Below are 17,205 nucleotides of genomic sequence, written 5' to 3'. Positions count from 1 at the left end.
CGCCAAACTTCTCTTCACAAAACAAACTTTGGTGTCCATAAAATCACTACTCTCCACTCCGCTCATCCCAATCAGATCCAGTCTCCGAAACGATGTCCATCGGGTCATGCGCGTCAACGATACGGCGGTAACGGCCACCTGCGCGTACATCCAAGGGACGGCCTTGGGCCAATGCCTCGTTGATGTAGAATCGAAGTGTCTTCTTGGGACACCCGAGCTGCGGCTCGTCCATGTCAAAATGCATGGGATGCATATGTTCTGGGAAGGGTTCGCTGCAAACAGGCGACAAGGGATGATCATTGATCATTCTACGCAGTACAGTCGGGTCCTGCTCCTGCAAAATCTCATCGTATTTGGGATGGGCTGGCGCCAGAGTCTGGACGGCGACGTGGGACGCAACTTCACTAATGTTTACGAGTGATTTGTATGCGGAGCGTGAGAGTACCCGATGAAGGTAGCGGTGGCTGGGAAGAGGGGGAGCAGGGGCGGATGGAGGAGGGATATTTGAGCGACCAGCATTGGACTTGGCGCGAATACGTTCTGCCAGTCTGACAATGAAAGTAAGGTCGTTAGGGATCTGCAGTACATCTGCTGAAGATTTATTAACATACCTCTGCTTTACAGGCACTTGAGGCCTGAAGTTCTTTGAGTTTAAAGAAAGCGCTCTGAAACCACGTCGAGGGACGCGCTCAGTTGGTTCAGGGGAATAGGAAGACTTGTCCAACAAGTCTGTGCATGAGTCGACGTTTGCGTCAGTCGGCCCATGGTAGTGTATGTGTTGTGAGTATGTCATTGATTTGGAGTGCTTCAGCGACGCCTTCCGGTCATCGTTGGACCTGAGGTGTATTAATTAGTATGACAACGACGAGTAGAGCACGAGAACGGTAGACTCACTTTTGGAAAATGTTCCTGAACGAATTCATAGTTGATATAGAGAAGATGCAACGTTGCAAATACTGTAAGGTGGTTGTGGTGGTGGTGGTGTGTCTGATGGTGAAGGTTATGAGCATGTCAGAAATTTAAATGCTGGGCTACTGTGGACGTACCATAACATCCACAATCACATCCACAACCACAAAGTAATTGCCCATATCCGGAGGCAATACAAGTGTAAATGCTCTTGCGAATACTCCGATTGCTCACCTAGGATCAAATCAATGCCACCAATGTCGCTGCATTTGCATCACAAAGGTATAATATACAATTACCAACCAATTATAGAGTAGAGCTGATACATGCGGGCCCAATGAATGCATCACGCGTCTTCCTCGTTAACCTCTCGACCTCATAGCTTGAACACGCGATAAAAATGACCTGCGATGACCATCAGCACGATGAATTTGATGCATGTAATACAAAGATGGGGTATGGTATGTACAGAGACGCTGAAAAAAACAGCTAGCATCCTCCTTCGACAGTCTCACTTAATAAGACTACTCAGCGTACCTTCAAAGCGCAGATCTGACCGACTGTATTTTATTAGTCCAAGCTGCCCAACACCGATAAAGACGCTTCGCATCGCAAGCAATCTAAAGGTGATATAAAAAGTCAAGCAGGTATTGCTATTAATTCTATCAGAATTACGCACATGGTGACTATGAGAGCCTCCCGTCGATCATCGACAATGAGCACGACGGCAATTTTTCACTACGGGATGAAATCGTAAGCTCTACATGTTGCCGCCTGTAGCAACACGCGTATACAGTTACTTGAAGGTTCATGGAAATCTATTCAAATGGCATTATGTTAGCAATACATCGTGCACCGTGGGGCTAGTTCGGAAAATATTTCACCATGAAGTATGTTTGGCTTTGTTAGGGACGGAAGCTCGAACATCCTCATTAGGGATTGCCATGTCTATCAGCTACTTGGGAGAAAAGATATACGATTCTCAAATTCAGTATGTACTTAACAGAGTGACATCGATGAGTATGATTAGTGGCTTACAGATGTTGAATACAAAGTACCAGTGATGCTAAAATCAAGGGTTGAGACTCTATTTGCATAGTTATGCTTATTCACTGGATCGTAAAATGTGTATAATAATAAGATCTAGGAGAACACTCGCGAGGCTCGATATGACACACCTATGTTGCTATCAACCAGATGCTCCTTCACCAAGTCCGAACTGAGGAGGGGATTCCAAGCTCCGACTCAACTTTGTTTAGCGAGCGACTTAGTCCGGTACAACATTGGATGTAAGTCAGGTTCTGAAGGTTGAGGAAGCCCTATGTTCGAGCTGCAGTCCTGGTAAGGAGTGACGCAGATGTATCAGGGCAGGAACACTTGCCTCCCTGATAGCAACTCCGCTGAAGGTTCGCCATTTATATTCTCCCTGTCTTGTTGTTAGATTAGTGACAGATCAGAGGAAGCTGCAACTTACTTTTCGATAGGTCCTACGGTATCATTTTGCGGGGGAGGCTGTTCATCGTTGTGGGTGCGCTGATCCTCGACATATCGTCGGTGCCTGATGCTTGAGACATAAGGAGGTTATACCACTATATTGGATCCCAAGAAAAGCTAGTGAAAATGGCAAGAGTCTGGGATGAGCGGACAGAGCAGAGTGGTGGTAGCAAGTTGGTTAGGCAGCATGACGAACATGTGCACGTGCTTGCGAGCGTTGACGCCGAGAATTTTCGTGAGAGTGGATTAGGGTCAAATATAGTTTCCATAACGAGTATAGTCAGACCGAACCAAAGAAGAAAGTTGCGCTCGACTCTCGAGATTGATGTCAATGTTCTGAGTTGCTGGCCTGCTGCGCCTGCGATTTTGTTGACACTCGTGTTCACAGTATCGAAGATGTCAAATTCTAGACTCTAGATATCCCATGACCTCAGACTCGATGATCAATTGACTTTAGCATGACTGTACCATCAAGCTCACCTCACCTTCAACCTACGTTTCAGGCGCACTTGTCATCCTGAAAGTAGATTCTAAGCTCGTGAGTTGTAACTAGCCTGGCTTATACTGTGACTGCGGACAATTTCAGAAACAAGTATATGGATTCCCCCACCCGGAGCGCCTTCGTGGATGATCATGAATCATGATTGATCTGTCTTCCACATGTGCGCACCATATATGACACAGTCATCGTCTCTTTTGGCGCGAGTTTCATCTGAAGTAACCAAATGTCTCCAACGGGCTCAGTGACTGTCAATTAGGTGGACGTCGTGTCATATATGAACTGAGGAAGCACCATCCATGGAGACCACATACGCCCGCAGTTGTCTTCTGCTTCCCCTTCGCGATGTCGGTCGAGCAGGCTGAACTTTGCAAAGATGAGAACGAGAGTTTTGGTGTGCAGGTTGAGACTCGGGACGTATTCGCTGAGGACTCGTTGGACCCTGTATATCAGGCCAAAGCCAAGATTCTTAATGATGCATTACAGGAGATTGGAATGGGAAAGTATCAGGTGAGAGACTCGTACTCGACGCGCTCGTTTGTTGATAGGAGAGAAGTGGTACTTGTTCCTGGTAGCTGGATTCGGCTGGCTGTCGTGAGTTAACAAATAAATGTCGTTGACGTACCTGCTAAACTTCTTCGTATAGCGATAATCTTTGGCCGGTATGTGCGTTCTTCGCGTCTCGGGTGTTTAGTTGTTTACTATCCTCATAGATCGTCACTGGTTTGATATTGACGCCCGTAGTGAACGAGTTTAACGTACAAGGTCCATGGCTGAAACTCGCTCAAAATATCGGTTTGCTAGTGGGAGCTGCATTTTGGGGCATCTCTTCAGATGTTTGGGGTCGGAGGTATGAATTACCTTTCACATTCTTCTCGTGCTGTCTTGACAGGTGGCACGTAGGTGGGCCTTCAACATCACTCTGGGTATGACCGGTCTGTTCGCCATTGCGGCTGGGGGATCGATGAACTACGTTGCGCTCTGTTCCATGACCGCGGTTTGGTCAGTAGGTGTGGGCGGCAATTTGCCCGTCGATTCTGCTGTCTTCTTAGGTAAAGAAAACAGTTTTTATACAGTTTCAATTATTACGACGCGTCTTGTAGAATTTGTCCCCGCTTCTCACCAATATCTTTTGACGGTGCTCTCCGTTTGGTGGGCCTTTGGACAATTGTTGGGTAGTCTGGTCAGAAATCCGCCTGATTGCTGCTTATGGTGCATATTGACTCGCTTCAGGTTGCATGGCCCCTCATTGCCAACTACTCTTGTCCCACTACTGTCCCCCCTTCTCCCTGTCCAAGATCCTCAAACGATGGGTGGAGATATTTCTTATTCACTATGGGTGGGCTCATAATGTTCCTCTGGGTAATCCGCTTTTTCGTTTTCAACCTATACGAGAGTCCAAAATACCTCATGGGACGAGGTCGAGATGAACAGGCGGTCGAGGTCGTCCACAAAATTGCAGCCTACAATGGGAAAACAAGCAGTCTTACCCTCGAAGATCTTCAGAGGGCTGGAAAATTGGTTGATGCTGCCGTCGACGATAACGTCTGTATGGACGCATCCGCTTTGGCTGCCGTGCGGAGGAAGATGATCATATTTAGCGATAACCATGTAAAATCGTTGTTTGCCACTCGACAAATGGCTTGGTCGACTACTATTTTGATCATTATTTGGGGTAAGTCTTCGTTATGAGGTTGATGATGACTCGAGTAGTGATGTCTTCGTGTTCTTTAGCTTTCATCGGCCTCGCGTTTCCGCTGTAGGTTCGTTTAATCTTTTTATAGCCTTCCTTGCTCAGACTTGCTCAGGTACAACAGCTTCGTAACCTACTTGTGAGTAGTTCAAGATATGGCTTGCACCCTACCAACTCTTCGCCAGCTTGGCCACTCGGGGGGCAAATTTTGGCGACAGCTCCACATATATCATATATCGCAACGTACTCTCATTTACATTCTGCCGTTCGATGGACTCACATGCTACCTAGCAAGTTATCCTCAGTGTGACAGGCGTTCCTGGAGCACTAATGGCAGGATACTTTGTCGAGCTTCCGTACCTCGGTAGGCGAGGCACCTTGGCGATATTTACTGGTAAGACCCCTTAGGATGAGTTGCACGCCTCAGCTGATTCAATCTGTCATCAAGTATTGACCGGTGTATTCATACTGGCATCTACAACAGCACGCACGTCCAATGCGCTCCTTGGCTGGAACTGTGGTTATAGCTACACGAGCAACGTCATGTATGGCGTCTTATACGCCCTTTCACCCGAATTATTTCCTACCAAAGATCGTGGAACTGGTAACGCGATCGTGGCCACTGCGAACAGGATATTCGGTGTCATGGTAGGTCCAATCGTCGTCGACGGTGCCCTTGCTATTCTCTAACTTGCCACTACACAGGCCCCGATCATTGCTCTGTACGCGAACCTCACGACATCTATGCCAATCTGGATTTCGGGAGCTATCTTCGTCGTCTCTGGTTTTATTGCTCTCTTGCTACCATTTGAACCCCGTGGTCACGCATCTTTGTAACAAGTCAGTCGTACACGGCTAGGCGGACGGCTTGATCTTGATATTATATACTAAATTCTCAGTCTATGGGGCGTCGAAAGCATGATAAAGTGCATAATCGTTTGGATCTATAATTTTGCCTGTGGGAGCAGAAGTATGGGTAGGATAAGTCATGGACGGAAATCCTTCGCCTTTCCAGCGAACATCAAGCTCTCCCACGCAGAAGCAGAAAACCACTGCACCACCAAGAGCTGCATTCTATAAAACAAAACCAACTTCCCCAGTTGTGTTGTCAGCAAGTGGCGCGGATCCGGGAAAATCAGCGCAAGGGAAGGAGGTGCACCAAGCGAGATCCAAGTGCATAGGTGACAGTCGCAGCGGAGAATCTTGGACATGAGAGGGGTGAGACATATGCGGGGAAAAAGAGAGCTGAACTAAGGGTGCGCGTGCCACACGTCATCCTTCATGACTGATGCGGAGGGCGACGAAGACCAATGAAAAATCCGCAGCAGTTCACTCCACACACAATGTCCTCCGCTCCATCAGTTGGGCCTTGTGCTTGTGTTTGGATTGGTTGTGTTTGAGACGCTTGTGTCCCTGTTGGCTGACCTGATTGCATTGAATTGCCAGGCTCGTTGCCGTCCGTGCGTTGCATAGCTGCGGCCGCTTCGGCATCGGTTTCAGGGACAATGCCATATCTCTGCGTTATGTTTTAATGGGATGAAAGGAGAGTAAAGGAAAGCCACTCACATCTTCATCTTGAGCCAGAGGCACATCGACGGTGCGGCTTGACTTTCTTATGGGAAGTAAGTTGAAATTCCGATGTCTGGATTGGCGAGGGGATGGTGGGAGCGTATCTCTAGGTTTGGCACTGAACTGGAGGGAACCAAACCAACTGCGCCGATGAGGGAAAGATGGACTTGGAGATGGAGCTGCGCGATTTGAATCATTGCCGAAAAAATCATTGCCCTGTATCAAAGCCAAATTAGCTGAAGCTGAGGAATGAAAAATTATACTAACATATTTCATCGAGCCTCTGGTAATGGGCTGTTGTTTGAAATGGAGAATGGACGTTTAGAATGTAGCGAAACATACGAGAAAAGACGGGTTCCTCACGATTGGTTGTCGCACAACTCTCGGTTGGGCTGGATGTTCCTGGTTGAAAGTGAGATGTAGTGTGAGAGAGCAGCAGAGATGACTCGCCTTGAACTTTGTATCCGCACCCTAAATCGCCCAAACCGTTAGGCAGGGAAGTTAAGCAACAAAACGCATACATACCGCAACTTTGAGTGTCGCCTCTAGGCTCCACACATAGATTTTTTTGTCTATTCCAGCACTGGCAATGTATTTTCCATCTGGGGACATGGCAACAACAAACACTTGGTCATCATGCAAGAGTGGATCTCCGACTGCTTGATTGGTCTTGAGATCCCAGATGCGAATCGAGTAGTCATTCGATGCGCTAATAATATGGCTTTCGTCGGGAGTGAGACGGATCGATCCGACGATCTGGGATGTGACCCCGAAAAACCACGAGTTCCTGTCCATCGATCGCCCGCCATTTTCCGGATGGTATAATCGGCTGACCCGGAGAATATATGTGCGCCGTCCTTGGTCCAACACAATGACAGTCACCACGTAGTCAGTGTCCCTTGATCTCCATAAGCAGCTTGCCAGTCCTTTGACCACACGCGGATCACCTAATCCACGCCGCCACTCGCGAATTTGTCGCCATGTGGAGCATATTTGATGGCTTCGACCCACCCAGTCTTTATGGGTGGTGCTGTTTGTCGACCAGTATCCGGGTTCCAGCGTCGTATAGGTCCCAGTCCTGCGATCCGCTTGCTATCTCCAGGGCATTGCGAGACCAATCAAGGCACCTCACTTGAGCATCATGCCCCTCCCACGGATCTCCGATCATCCTACCCTCCTTCATATCCCACAACCGCAGTGAGCCGTCTGCACTTCCACAAACGACCATTGTTTCATCTGGCGAGACCGCCATTGAGAGCATCGCTCCCCCATCACTATTCAAAGGTTTTCCTACTGGCTCTCCGTCTCTTTTCCACTGACGAATCGAACCATCCCCAGACGCGCTCATTATATTGCCACTGATACCCAAGTAGGCAAGGTCCCATATGCAATCAGAGTGACCCTCGATGACGCACTCCGGCTTCAAGCTTCCTGCTGGACGTTCGGGCTTGGGTTTCTTCCACGACGTGGTCCGAGTATTGTGGTTGACGAAGTAGGACCGACCCAGTGGTGAGATGTGCCATTCCCATCCGGGAACAACGAGATCTCCAGGTTCATCTATGTTCAACCGTGAGTTCGTCGCTCCTTGTCGCAATCTCCTCCCTCACCTAGTCGCACTCCCGGTAAAGGCCGGTTCCACGAGCTCATCACGAGCGTGTCGTCTTGATATTGTGTTTCAGCATCCGACGATGTCTTAGAGTGACGCCACTTAGGAGGAAGCACTTCATTCCCGCCTGCTTCTAATTGAGTAAGCTAATGGGTATCATGAGGGAGCTGCTCACCTTCCCAAAGTGCATCCTGGCGGTGCTGTGCACCATATGGTGGTGGATCCTTCGCGCTTGTCCGATATATCGGTGAGTTCATTAGCGCTTCTCCCCTTCTCGTCGACGTGCTTGACTCGGCCTCTTCGTGTGGCATGACCTTGATCGATAAAGGATGTCGGGTTCTACAAACGGACTGGACAGCGAAACACTGCGCAAAGTCAATAATCGAGGGGAAGCAAAGATACGGGGTGAAGGTGAGAAAGAGACCTGTTATTTGGGTCAGTTTTGCATGCTGTGGTTACAGGCGCCTTGCTACACTGCATTTCAGGGCTGTGTTACCATTGGATCTTTCCTCGGTCCGGTTCTGAGGCAGTTCAATGTACACTGGTCTGTTATGTACGTCTCGTCAGCGACTGGACTAATATGATGATTATTAGAGCGGGTGTATTCACAGGGGTCGCTTATGTTCGCTGCGCAATAATGCTATGATCAACCTCCCCGGGCATTGATACAGCCAGTATCTGGAGTCTAGTTCTGCATCATCCTGTCATGACACACAAGCCAGGCTGCCCAATCCCCATCATGAAGCGAGGCCGACAGTGTAGAACCCGAAGAAGGTGCATACAATGATCGCGGTGCATGGGAGAAGAGGGCATACTGATGCTGAGTGTGCAGGTCAAGGTGAATGGGGGATTCAGTCGTCGAGACTGTGAGAAGAGGGCCTACTACGTACACAGTTCAGACTGATGAGTATGAGGTCAGTACTTATTGATGCGTATACGTAGGCTCGTGACCAGCCTGTACCGTAATTTATATACGAACATCATTTCCACACATTGAATGATGAATATAAAATGATCTTCCTCGTATTTGAGAATACTCCAGAAGGGTGACCGCATTAACCCCTTCCTATATACACTCCCCAACTCTTGTTACATTGGTACCATTAGTGACTAGGATGACACAGCTTGTCGTTCACATGCTATAAACGTGATGATTTCTGCAATCGACGGACGACGTGCACGAGGCAACCAGCATCGCTGTATACTCCCAGTGCCCAGGCGCTATTTGCGATTCCTCAGGAGGTTCCGGTTTCATCCCCTCGATGACTCGTCCCAACACCGCAATATCCTTCTTTACATCGTAGTAGGGTACCTTGCAAGTCAATATCTAGAGCGCGTGCAAATTCAACAATATATTTCGTTCAAAATAGAGCTACCAACCTGGAGCATGATACTGCCAAATGAGTATATGTCGCACTCGGGACGAAGCGACCTCGTCGTCCTCTGATACTCGATATAATTCTGCGTCTGCCCATCGGACATTCCCTTGGATGGAGCTCGTGAAATATGAGGTACCGACGAACTCCAGGATTATAGTGGAGAGACCAAAATCAGCAAGGCATGCCTGACCGTTACCATAAATCAAGACATTTGACTGGAGAGTTGGCACGTCAGTAATGATATTCTTCTGTGTGTGGTCGTACACACCCCTGTCAGGTCCCCATGGATAATTGATTTGCTGTGGACTGAACCAATGTGAGTATTTGAGAGATGGGGTTAAGTGAACGATAAACTCACGGTATTGCAACCCAAGAGCAATGTCATTCAGCTGTAAAGCATCAGGATGTCAACAAGTATCTGGGGATGCTAGATACGCGGGACTTGCAAGGGAGAATTTATCGTGAGGTGACAACGAACTTTCTTGCCTTATGAGATAGCCTGTTATTGTTCCGTTTTCAGCCCATGGGAAAATCATTGTCTAGTGCCCGAAGGCAGCTGCAGCTGAACCACGTTTTGACCTTGCATGTCAGTTTCTTGCTGGAGAGACTTGGCGAAAAAAAAAACGAATGAGCTCACTTCACATAAACTCCGAGGTCGGGTTTTAGAAAAATTCTCTTTCCAGAGGGTGGATATCGTTGAGTTATGAGCATTAACATGATGGAGGTGATGGTGAAAACTCGGGTCTGTATTTGGTCGAGTTAGGCTGTTTACTTCTAACCTGAGGTTTGGATTTGCATCCGTTTACGTGTTATTGCAACTCCCAGACGCTCGAATTCCGTCCACGTCGAGTTTGAGTCTGGAAAAGGTCTTACGTTTGTACTACGTCGGGTTATGCACCTATGTAAACACCCTCTGGTTACGTTAGGGTTAAAATCTCGTTTCCGCAGTGAAATATTGCACCATCGTCAATAACCTTGTAAAAATTCTATAAATAGAGCATGGAGTACTTAAAGTGTCATTTTTTATTATAGGTAGAACGGAATCCCATAGACAACTGGTGCTGCCCCAGTGAGATACTTGAGTTTGCATGCCTCTCGGGCCTGTGCAATTGCGGTAACTGCTGACATACCCTGCTCCCCTCCACGAGTCGGAGTCAATCTCAGCAAGTCGAAGACTGCTTGCGAGAACTTGTCGATATCGCGGTCAGTTACATCCCAAAGATTCGCCACTAGTAAAGGGCTGTGCATAATGTACGTTGAGCAGGAAGGGTAGACAAAACAGGCGTGCGACGTACCATCCAGCAAGCATGTAATTGAACGGGGTGCCTACTCTGTCAAAATCGCCCATCTCCTTCAATAGCCCGCTGGAGCACCCCCACAGCATCGTCGCTGCACAGCGCGGCAAGTGACGGATTTTGTGTGACCGCACGTATTGTTCTCCTCCACCGTGTCCAAAATACCTGGAAGTCATCAAGGTCTGATGCAGCAATTAGTCGAGAGTTACTCACACTACTAGATCTTTCCGTGCAAGGGCATCTAAGAACTGCTGTTCGCTTGGCGGCCGTCCAATGACACCCTCCCAACCTACACTTCGCATCTGCTCAAGCCATGGTTTGAATCGCCCCTCAGTCCCTTTCAGGTCTCCGCTAGGGTTGAGGACGAAGAACGTCTTGCGTGGATCCAGGGATATTCGATCGATAGCACCCCCTGTTCGGTTCTCAGCAGACGCAAGTCTAACCCGATCAAGCAAGAACGAAACGCTCGGGATGCGGCTCACGCTCTGGCCCCTCAAGACCGGAATCGATTCCCAAGGAATGCCCTGTACATTGTGGTCCAGGACGAGGAACAAGTGGGGGTCATCTACCGGAGTTGAGTTCACCCTTCCTCGCTTGTTCTTGAAGGCGGCATGCTCCTCCAATGCACAGCGAAGGTCCACCGTTACCTGATCTACGTCTATATCTGCGATGGCGACTGGGATGCCGTGTAATGTGTACAGGTCAAGGATGAAGAATAATAAGTCTTCAAGCTCTTCTTCCCGACATTTGAGACTCAGGGATGAGAAGCAATCAAGGAGCACATCAGACAAACGAGGATGCTGTTTCTGTTTCTTATCTGGGGGAGGAAGAATGCGCCTAAACACCTTCTCAAAACGGGCGCGGAGGTCGGTGGTCAGCTCGGTTGATATAGGCAGGATAGGACTGAGAATGGTCTACGGACGTTGTTCAGTCAAAGAACATTTACCAAAAGAGAATACCCACTTTGAATGCACCTAACCAGCAAAATTCGATGTTTTCTAGCAGCTCTTGCATCCTTTTATCAAGGGTATTCCGCTCCGCCCACCAAGCAGCTCTTGCTTGCGGATCATCGTTGCGTACGTTGACTGCATTGCGTGTTCCTTGGTTGCTTAAGTGTATAATCTCAGCGAGCTCCTTCACCGCATCGTCAAATGTAAGGTGTTCGTTCTCGTCCGATTCGCGTCGGCCTTTGAGAGGCACACAGAACATCAACGACTCAGAAGAAACATTCTGCCGAGAGATAAAGAGGGTACTCTTGTCGGGTGTGAGGCTGATATGGACGACTGTCCAATGAAGTGGAAACTGTGACATGGATGTATTTGATAGCAAGGAAGTGTTTGAAGAGTGTTCTGCATATGTCTCGCGGATAGAATCCCAGTACGCCTTCATGATTGCATTCGAGTCGTCATCATCGTCAGATGCTTCCTCAGTGCTAGAGGTCCTCAGCCGCCGAAACTTAGATGCTCTCTTCCGAGACAGCGGGGAACCGCTGGGCGTCATAAGGGGCCATTCAAGATCGTTAAAGTGTACGCTGGGGAATTTATACTGAATAGCCTCTAACATTTCACGGCGTAAAGTGATTGCGGATGACGCATCTAATCTGGCGTCAGGAAAGATATCATCACATAAAAAATCATAATCTTACCAAGAAGACGTCCAGCAATAATGGGTCCATCATTTCCCCCTTTTCCAAGGGATGTCTGAAGTGCTTTAATGAGTGCAAGGTTTACAGTCGCTTCGCGGACGTGAGGGACGTTCCCCCGATCTGCAGTAAGTGCAAGGTCGGCCCAAAAAAGTTTCTCTGCTTGGTCCAGAGTACTCAGGATATCTTGGGTCGAAGGTGTAAGCAATAATGCTCGGTTGCTTGTCATGCCCATCGGTAGTGCGATCGCTATACACAAACATTGAGTTGTTGAGGGTTGGTATGCGCAGTGTACCTACTAGATTCAGCCAAAGAGTTCAGGAACATATCTGAACGGAATTGGTCGTATACACTATGCAGGGTAAGTTTCCCCATGAGTGCATGCTCTTCTCCCTTTGAAAGATTCAGCTGTAAATCTGACATCTAAAGCAAGTCTCACTTTTGTGTCTTGCGAAGCGGGCAAAGCCATAAGACGCTCTATCAGATCCTTGATCGTAGCATCTCCATCATCGCGCAGTAACCAGACTGTAGTTGACTTGTTAGTGAGTTTGAGGTTTAAAAGCGACGCTCCTTACTATGGCGGCGGAGAATGTCAGACAACAAGGTAGGGACTATTGCTCCTTGTCCGGCGGTAGCTAAGGTAACTTGTGGTGAAAGCGTTACGCTGGATTTACGGCGACTGGAAATTTTAATTAGAGGAAGCGCATTGAACGCTGGCCGTGGCTCTCACCTGCCGTCGAAAGATGCCAACATTCCCTCCAGTTCGCCAAGCATCGCAGATGCCTCCTCATAGAGGTCCACGGCATCCTGGGCTTGCTCATTCAAGCGATTCCAGTCTCCATTCAGCCGCCTCATATCAGCTGCATCAACACCTGGCAGATCTCGTAGTAACTCCGCAGCCTTGGCCAAGCTGTCCCTTCCTGCATCTAACTGCCTCTGGTACAACTGAATCTCACCCGTGCGCATCAGTGCACGAGCAACCATAGTCGGGGCGTTGATGGACTCGGCAAGGTCCTGTGTTTGCTTAGCGAAGTACTCAGCTTCGCGGGAAGAACCACGAGTGAAGTAGGCGTGAGTGAGCGTCAACATAGTTGAAAGTAGTCCTTCAACTATTCGCCACTCCATCCCATCCATGAGACATTTCTGACCAAACAATCTCGGGTGATCATTGGACCGAGTATTGCTGGTGGATGACGATTCTGGAGGGGTAGCCTCAAATGGATTTGAATCATCGGTTGCCTTGGTGGGTCTGGAGGAAGGCTGGCTTAATCGAGAAAGCGTGTCCATGGCACGATTCCATAGTCGCAATGATTGCAATGTGTACTCTAAAGCACCACTCGCACTGTTCTGAGGGAATCAAATCAGACAAGAACGTGTGATGGACAACTGAATGACAGACCCTGGAGTATTGGATAGCTGCGAAGACTCTGCAAGCCATCGCCGCACGCTCGAGCAGTCCAACACGTAGCCTTATCCGTTCGACAGTCGGTAGAGCTTTGTCTTCGGGCGGAGAAGCTTCCGATAAACCCATGGCTTCACAGTAGAAGGAAGCACTGAAGAGCAAAATGTTGAACCACAGTAGAAGACCCTTAGTGCGAAGTGATCTCACCTTCCAAGAATGTTGTTTCCAAGAGCCAAAATTTCTGCATATCTAAGCAAATAACTGATACGTACTTCATCGGAGACATCACTCGATTTCAGCACTGCTGAACTCCGTGCAAAAATGGAATTGGCACGCTTCGTTTTACCCAATTTAACATACTCTGACGCGAGATCGACGCATATAATGATGTATACTGTTCAGAAAAATGAGGATAGCAACTTTTAAAAGACATGATATACTCACAATCAGTGAATACGACGAGTTGACGCTCGCAGATACGCTTAAGAGCCTCCAGAAGCTTGATCTTCAACAAGACCAGACCCAGAAGTTCAAGTAAATGGATGTTCATTTCTGTTCAATCAGTTAATGGCGCTTAGTAAAGGATATTGACAAAGCTTACGAAGTTGACCGACGATTATCTCGAGGTCGAACACAATCACTGCCTTCTGAACACCAATCGTGACACCAGCCTCCTTTACAGTGCTTTGTATGACATTCGACACATTCCCGAAAGCTGCTCGTGGAAGAATTTTGTCAGGTAATATTGCTGGCAAGCAATTCCAAACAACAAACCTTTACGCGGACGTGGTGTGACAAGTTTCTGCGCTCTAGCCTTGCTTGTCGTGCGTACGCTCGCAGCTCTTGTCGGCTTCTTCGCAGGCGCAGTTTCCTTCTTCCCATGGGCAGGTGGTCGCGTCGTCTTTGGATCCGTTTCAGTCGAAGAATTAGGAATGTGACTGCGCAGGATGTTACACGCCTCCTCCACATGGTATGACACTGTTGAAGTCACTGGTGACCCTGCGCTACGATACGCGAAGAGGCTCAACCAAAGATGAACCGCTACGGTGTACTGTGAGCGAAATGCTACAAGGGCTGAGTCATGCCCAAGATCCTGGAATGGAGAAATTATGACATCCAGAAGCAGAAACGACGCAAAGAGATACCTCAACAGTGAGCAGGCTTAAAACTTCTTCACCTAGGTGCTTCGAGGTCCAACAAGTCTCTCCACCGTTGGCATTTCCATCCTTCCACAACAACTCCATGCATTTTAAGAGGACTCTAGCCCTCCGCAACGGAAGAACGGTAGCCTTGTACACCGATAGAGCATCTTGTAACAGCCTGTGCACAATAGTGTGCACACCATCCTTCCGAAGGCAAGGTTCGAGAGTCGAAACCTGACGCTCGAGCAGCAGGCCTAGAACCTCGTCACTGATGACACCCGGCTTCAGTGCGGTATGAAGGGAGACTTCATTTGCAGGGAGAAAAAGTTCACATGTCGCTGCGTACGTTAGTCTGTCAATTATCCCACCAAGCTGCTTTGTGGTTGCATTCGCGCTGAAAGCATTTGTTGATGTTGCCGACCTAGCCAGGTGTTCCAGACTGGATGAGCCATACGGAAAGGTTTTTACGCTCTCCACAAACGCGTCACACGCAAGCTGATAGCGCCCACAAATATTAGCGTTCCACGCCGGGTAGGTAAGCAATGCAAAACGATTACCTTCCGGTCCCCTATCTTAGAATAGCACACTGCAAGAAGCTCCCACCTCCGAAACATCTGTTCTTCGAGTTGTTTCCACCCTTCATCCCGTTCGCCATCTTCCGTGTCGTTCTGCATATTACCAGGTCGCATGTGAAGTGCCCGTGCCCCAAGTGAACATCCTTCCCTCAGAAAACGCACCGCGCCCCCGTACCTCGAGCTTTGATACAGCGTGCCAGCTAGATTATGATACGCCCCAGAGATGCAGCGGACATAGTTGGCACGCGCGGAAGCCGGGATGGCATTCATATGGTCGGGGGTGGAGTCTAAAAGGATTATGGTACGGTTGAGGAGATCGAGAGTGGGTGCATAAGTGTCAGGATCATTGCACTTGAGCCGTATGCGTGCGAGGGTAAATAGTGAATCGAAGGATGCGCTCAAGATGTCCTTACTTGGGTTCTGTGACGACACCTGTTAATTCCTCCATACGTGGCTAAGTTGAAGCTTACCTGCTTGAAGGCGCCTTCCAATGCAGTAGAGATTGCCATTAGTAGGGAAATTATTACATGACTTTGGGCCTTCGCCTCGCCGTCTAGAACCTTGATGCAAGCTCTTCTGAGTCTCTCTAGGGTACGTTGGAGCTTTCCCTGCGCACGGTACAGCTCATCATTCGGTTCAGTCGAAAGGCATAAAAGGCCCTCCAAACCAGGAAGAACCTTCGTTGCTTCGTGAACACGTTTGGAGAAGTCATCCGTTTCGCCTGCAAATGGATTTGTCAGGTATTGTAAAGATATCAGAATAGACACGGACCGGAGTTTGCATCCAGGCATGCAGTGACTTTAGTTAACACTGCCAAAACTCTTGCGCACTCGAGAACAGCAGTGTCCTTGTCCTTGGGCGAAGGAGCGGAAATGTCGAGTTTACTAAGATTGTTGACTAGGCCATCGACCTCGGCTGATGAGCAAGATGAAGATGCCGGACCCATCAGGTCTGTTATGCGATCGAGGGTGCGCAAATCGTTACTCTGTTCAGCAGGTCAGCGCCATGTTATATCGATATCTTAACGACTGTGACGCACGCGCTTTGCGAAACTTGTCCATGTCTCACAGAGCAGGATAAACGACTTTCCCTCCACAAACGATGATTTGGACTGTGCGATCTGTACGACCTCGCAAAGGGACTCTGACACGAGCGTTGCAACGGAGAGTTCCTCAGCCTCTGACATGGGAAAAGAAGATTTGAAATACACCGTGCACAACTTCTGAATTTGATCCCAGAATGTGTTTGGCTGAACGGTCCCAGGGCTTGTGCATAGAAGGCACTTGAATGCATACATGCGAATGAGGAAGGTCGAGCGCGAGTTCACAGACATTGAGGAGCATAACTTTGTCAGCACAGTGTATGCCCGTTTGAGCGTGGTGTCTATGTGCTTTCGAGGCAAAGACACACAATGAGGTACCCACGTCAAGAGCGTACCGGATTCTACCAGAGCTCTGGAGAACAAATCCGGAGTAGTAGTTGATGACGAGGAGGACGTCGCAAAATGTGTAAAGGAAATTATTGCGTGCATTAGATACGTTGAGATGAGGGTGAGAAGCACAACGTCTGTTGGTGGCGTTATCGTTGGCAGCGGAAGGGAAAGCAGGCGAACTGGCAACTTTGAAGTAGAGGCAGAGTGGGCTGATACTTCGGGGTCAGGTACCCCAAGCAAAGCAAGTAGACGGGTATGCATATCACTAAGGAAAGAAAGGGTAGCATCATGCTACTGTACGATTGAGTTGAACTCGCAGGAGAATTCATTTACTACGCACCATCTCCAGCGCAAGCAGCTTGCTCATCATACTGGATGCGGCACGCTCTACGTCAAGGTTATCCGGACATAGAACACGAAGGCATGACAAAGCTTCATTTGCAGAACAGACAGCAGCTGACACCTTACTGAGTGCGCTCGACTTTGTTCTCCCCTCTTCCAAATTTGCCTTCCAGCCAGATTGTGCCACTGTTGATAATGTCTGCAGAGATGTGTTGACGTCAATCAT

The 17,205-nt window shown here is 48.6% G+C and overlaps 5 protein-coding genes across 5 annotated transcripts; 2 read left to right on the top strand and 3 right to left on the bottom strand.

Moving 5' to 3' along the window:
• Nucleotides 1-46: 46 nt before the first annotated feature.
• Nucleotides 47-923, bottom strand: EDB93DRAFT_1247125 (uncharacterized protein; the record flags this gene model as incomplete). The annotated part of the gene is made up of 3 exons (XM_041452546.1): nt 47-548; nt 612-836; nt 895-923. The coding sequence occupies 3 exons, from the start codon at nt 921-923 to the stop codon at nt 47-49; spliced, it is 756 nt and encodes a 251-aa protein (XP_041311282.1).
• Nucleotides 924-2,074: 1,151 nt separating this feature from the next.
• EDB93DRAFT_877274 (uncharacterized protein) lies at nt 2,075-2,924 on the top strand. The gene is made up of 3 exons (XM_041457782.1): nt 2,075-2,345; nt 2,394-2,433; nt 2,487-2,924. Exons 1-3 carry the CDS (start codon nt 2,267-2,269, stop codon nt 2,818-2,820), a joined length of 453 nt encoding a protein of 150 aa, XP_041311281.1. The 5' UTR covers nt 2,075-2,266; the 3' UTR covers nt 2,821-2,924.
• Nucleotides 2,925-3,247: 323 nt separating this feature from the next.
• EDB93DRAFT_1247124 (MFS general substrate transporter) lies at nt 3,248-5,432 on the top strand (the record flags this gene model as incomplete). The annotated part of the gene is made up of 13 exons (XM_041452545.1): nt 3,248-3,412; nt 3,459-3,496; nt 3,549-3,564; nt 3,616-3,752; nt 3,806-3,954; nt 4,006-4,085; nt 4,136-4,577; nt 4,637-4,661; nt 4,711-4,734; nt 4,781-4,838; nt 4,887-4,989; nt 5,044-5,243; nt 5,301-5,432. 13 exons carry the CDS (start codon nt 3,248-3,250, stop codon nt 5,430-5,432), a joined length of 1,569 nt encoding a protein of 522 aa, XP_041311280.1.
• Nucleotides 5,433-8,975: 3,543 nt separating this feature from the next.
• On the bottom strand, nt 8,976-9,534 carry EDB93DRAFT_1126572 (uncharacterized protein; the record flags this gene model as incomplete). The annotated part of the gene is made up of 3 exons (XM_041448756.1): nt 8,976-9,097; nt 9,188-9,292; nt 9,508-9,534. Coding segments are annotated over 3 exons (254 nt in total), but the record flags the coding sequence as incomplete, so codon positions are not given.
• A 641-nt stretch (nt 9,535-10,175) lies between these two features.
• On the bottom strand, nt 10,176-17,205 carry EDB93DRAFT_1079098 (peptidase family C50-domain-containing protein; the record flags this gene model as incomplete). Its single annotated transcript, XM_041445428.1, has 20 exons — nt 10,176-10,389; nt 10,445-10,609; nt 10,658-11,358; nt 11,408-12,039; nt 12,090-12,335; nt 12,386-12,479; nt 12,526-12,611; nt 12,662-12,765; nt 12,817-13,433; nt 13,486-13,639; nt 13,696-13,882; nt 13,933-14,040; nt 14,090-14,203; nt 14,263-14,581; nt 14,634-15,125; nt 15,188-15,625; nt 15,676-15,882; nt 16,005-16,190; nt 16,245-16,928; nt 16,978-17,205. The coding sequence occupies 20 exons, from the start codon at nt 17,203-17,205 to the stop codon at nt 10,176-10,178; spliced, it is 5,976 nt and encodes a 1,991-aa protein (XP_041311278.1).

This window comes from Suillus bovinus (genome assembly GCF_016758785.1).
Source record: "Suillus bovinus strain UH-Sbo-P2 chromosome Unknown EDB93scaffold_8, whole genome shotgun sequence".
NCBI classification, from domain to species: Eukaryota; Fungi; Basidiomycota; class Agaricomycetes; order Boletales; family Suillaceae; genus Suillus; species Suillus bovinus.
Note: the sequence above shows the minus strand (reverse complement) of the source record. Positions and strands in the feature narration are given on the sequence as shown.

Bases quoted from the DNA above. Each gene is read 5' to 3' on its own strand.
- EDB93DRAFT_877274 (XM_041457782.1), top strand. From the start codon at position 2,267: ATGTATCAGGGCAGGAACACTTGCCTCCCTGATAGCAACTCCGCTGAA. The intron at 2,346-2,393 runs GTTAGATTAGTG...ACTTTTCGATAG, and splicing joins TATATTCTCCCTGTCTTGTT to GTCCTACGGTATCATTTTGC. The intron at 2,434-2,486 runs GTGGGTGCGCTG...TTGAGACATAAG, and splicing joins GGGGGAGGCTGTTCATCGTT to GAGGTTATACCACTATATTG.